Source organism: Macrosteles quadrilineatus, unplaced genomic scaffold (assembly GCF_028750875.1).
Source record: "Macrosteles quadrilineatus isolate MER2022 unplaced genomic scaffold, UCM_ALF_1.0 Scaffold_6__1_contigs__length_79288215, whole genome shotgun sequence".
Lineage (NCBI taxonomy): Eukaryota > Metazoa > Arthropoda > Insecta > Hemiptera > Cicadellidae > Macrosteles > Macrosteles quadrilineatus.
Window position 1 is genome coordinate 71,614,140 of NW_026542599.1, and position 2,504 is coordinate 71,616,643.

General features: G+C 40.1%; 1 protein-coding gene across 1 annotated transcript; it reads right to left on the reverse strand.

The window, feature by feature from the left end:
• On the reverse strand, nucleotides 1-2,504 carry LOC128997311 (putative odorant-binding protein A10). Its single transcript, XM_054422944.1, has 2 exons — nucleotides 2,086-2,504; nucleotides 1-300 (listed from the first exon to the last, which is right to left on the reverse strand). The coding sequence occupies exons 1-2, from the start codon at nucleotides 2,276-2,278 to the stop codon at nucleotides 44-46; spliced, it is 450 nt and encodes a 149-aa protein (XP_054278919.1). The 5' UTR covers nucleotides 2,279-2,504; the 3' UTR covers nucleotides 1-43.

A 2,504-nucleotide genomic window follows, 5' to 3' on the forward strand; every position in this document is an offset into this window, starting at 1 on the left:
ATAATTTCAAATTCGTTCCACACTACCAATACCCTTGGATATGTTAAATGACCAAGCATCGGTTATGAGCAGTGGGAAGCTGTCTGGCCACGGGAGGTGTTTCCCCGCCCTGCCATCCAACACCCTGACCCCGTCTCTTGTACTTGCTCATGAACCTGCCTCGGGGGTCGAACTTCTTCTCCAGCTCATGGAACTGCACTGGTCGACACTCCATGGCCAACTTGAGCATGTCCACGGCAGAGCGACGCTGGGAGGCCGTGCATCTTGCACAATCATTTTGCAATGCCTCCTGTATAACATCTGCAACAGATATGTTTTCAGTGCTACCTGCAAGAGATGTGTTTTCAGAGCCTCCTATATTACATATGAAGCAAGTGTGTTTTTAGTGCCTCCTATATTACATATGAAACAGGTGTGTTTTAAGTGCTTCCTATATTACACCTGCAACAGATATGTTTTCAGTGCCTCCTATATTACATCTGAAACATGTGTTTTTAGTGCTTCCTATATTACATCTGCAACAGATAGGTTTTCAGTGCCTCCTGTATTGGGACCTTAATTACTTCATGTTAAATACATTTCTTAGTAGAAGAGGTATATTAAGAGGAAATCAGCTGTATCCCATATATAAATCCCAAAGTACCCATGAACTTGTGAGAAAACTTAAAAGTCACACCCCCATAAACCATATAATTAAAATGTTCGCCATGATGAGAAACCGTGCGCAAAACTATCCATTATTTTTTTATAAATTGCCTTTTAACGTCGTAATTCCTTTCCAAAGGGAACTTTCCATACCTAATGTTAAAAATACCTCCAAATGCGTATAAAAGGTGGGTAGTGGATACCGAATCTGATTGGACACTACAATCATCATCAGACCCAATAGACGAATCATCGAAATTGATAATTACTAACTTTTATTTTATATTTACGACTCTTATTAAAATAGCATACGTGTAAATGTGTGATTCAAGTTCTATAAGACGTATTTTCATTTACTTTCCGTAAACATAATCAAAAGTAATATGACGATTAAGAAATTACTTCAAAATAACAGTATTATGTTTGAATATGATAACAAAACAAGAAGAAAATCATATTGGGAACTAGTCAATGCAGATAAACAATATACGATATTTGAGTCTAGTGAATTATCCAGCTTGAACATTGTGCGGTGCGACGATAAATATAGGGCTAACTTGTATTTTCGACCCTCACATTTACGACCTCTAAGAATTTAAACTTTAGGCACTGGTGACTAAGTATAATATAACCTTTAAACTGTAAATGTACTGAATGTATTATTTACTGCCCCTTGCAAATAAATTAAAAAGTAATGTTACGTGAAATTTTGTCTACTCGACTGTTTTAATAGTGAAAGATGACCTAGTTTTCTCCAGATTTGACTCCAATCTGGAAATGTTTTAAAATATTTTATTTATTCTCTCGACCCATCCAGATCCTCCCTCGACCCTAGGGAACCGGTGCCTTATACTAGGGACCACGAGAGTCTATAGTTGGCGGCAGCCAATACCAAGACTGGACTAGCGCGACGTTGCAACATCACCCTTTCACTACTTTTCGACACTAATTAAAATATACTAAACAATATTTTCAAATCAGGATGAGTTATTAGATTTGGAAACACCGCACTGTCCTCATTGGCTCGAAGTCACGTGGTAAATAGGCTCCTCCCTCAACTGCAGACTCTCGTGGACCGTACTGTAGACAAATATTTGCTATGCTTGTCTGTGCTAACAGTAGGCCTAGTAAGTGTCCATTCAAGGAGAACACCGTTTATTAGGGCTCCTCACACCATCTCTTCTTCGAGACGTTCCAGTCCAGTGAGCTGAAACTCTATTGGACTGAGGCTGTTTTAGGACTTTGTCCTCTTCAGACAGGGAAAGGATAGGAGCTAGCTAAAGCTTAAAATGTTTTGCACACGTTTAAGGAGTCTGACCCTTCTTTTCCTAACCTAACAGAACACATCATTACCATAACCTTAATTTACACAGTGCAAGATATAGTGGTGGCTACTTGAAAACACCCTTTAGTATCTAACGGTAAAACTACAAACACTACCTTTCAACCTCTTCGTATCCTGGGTACAAGGGCCGCCCACAAGGCACTGGTAGTACTGGTCGAAGAGTCCTTCGTTGTCCTGGATCCTCTTGACGTCTTTGCTGATGTCCTGAAGACCGTCCTCGGGGGGCGAAGTCCCCAGACCATGGAGTCCGCTCAGGGAGATATACAGGATCACAACCGACCAAGACATTGTAAAACACTATAGTGTTTCCTTGACACACACTTGACCTTCTGATGGGCCTGGAATTTCAATATTTGGGAAATGTTGCTGTGCGTAGTCATGAAACTTGGATAAAAACGTGACCTGTGTACGCTTGTTTATCTAGTCAGCTGGTTTGTTGGAACAATCAGCTGTTTAGGTAAAATAAATGGTTTTCCGTTATACTGCAGCAAAAGCAGCCGTTTTAAATTCGTTA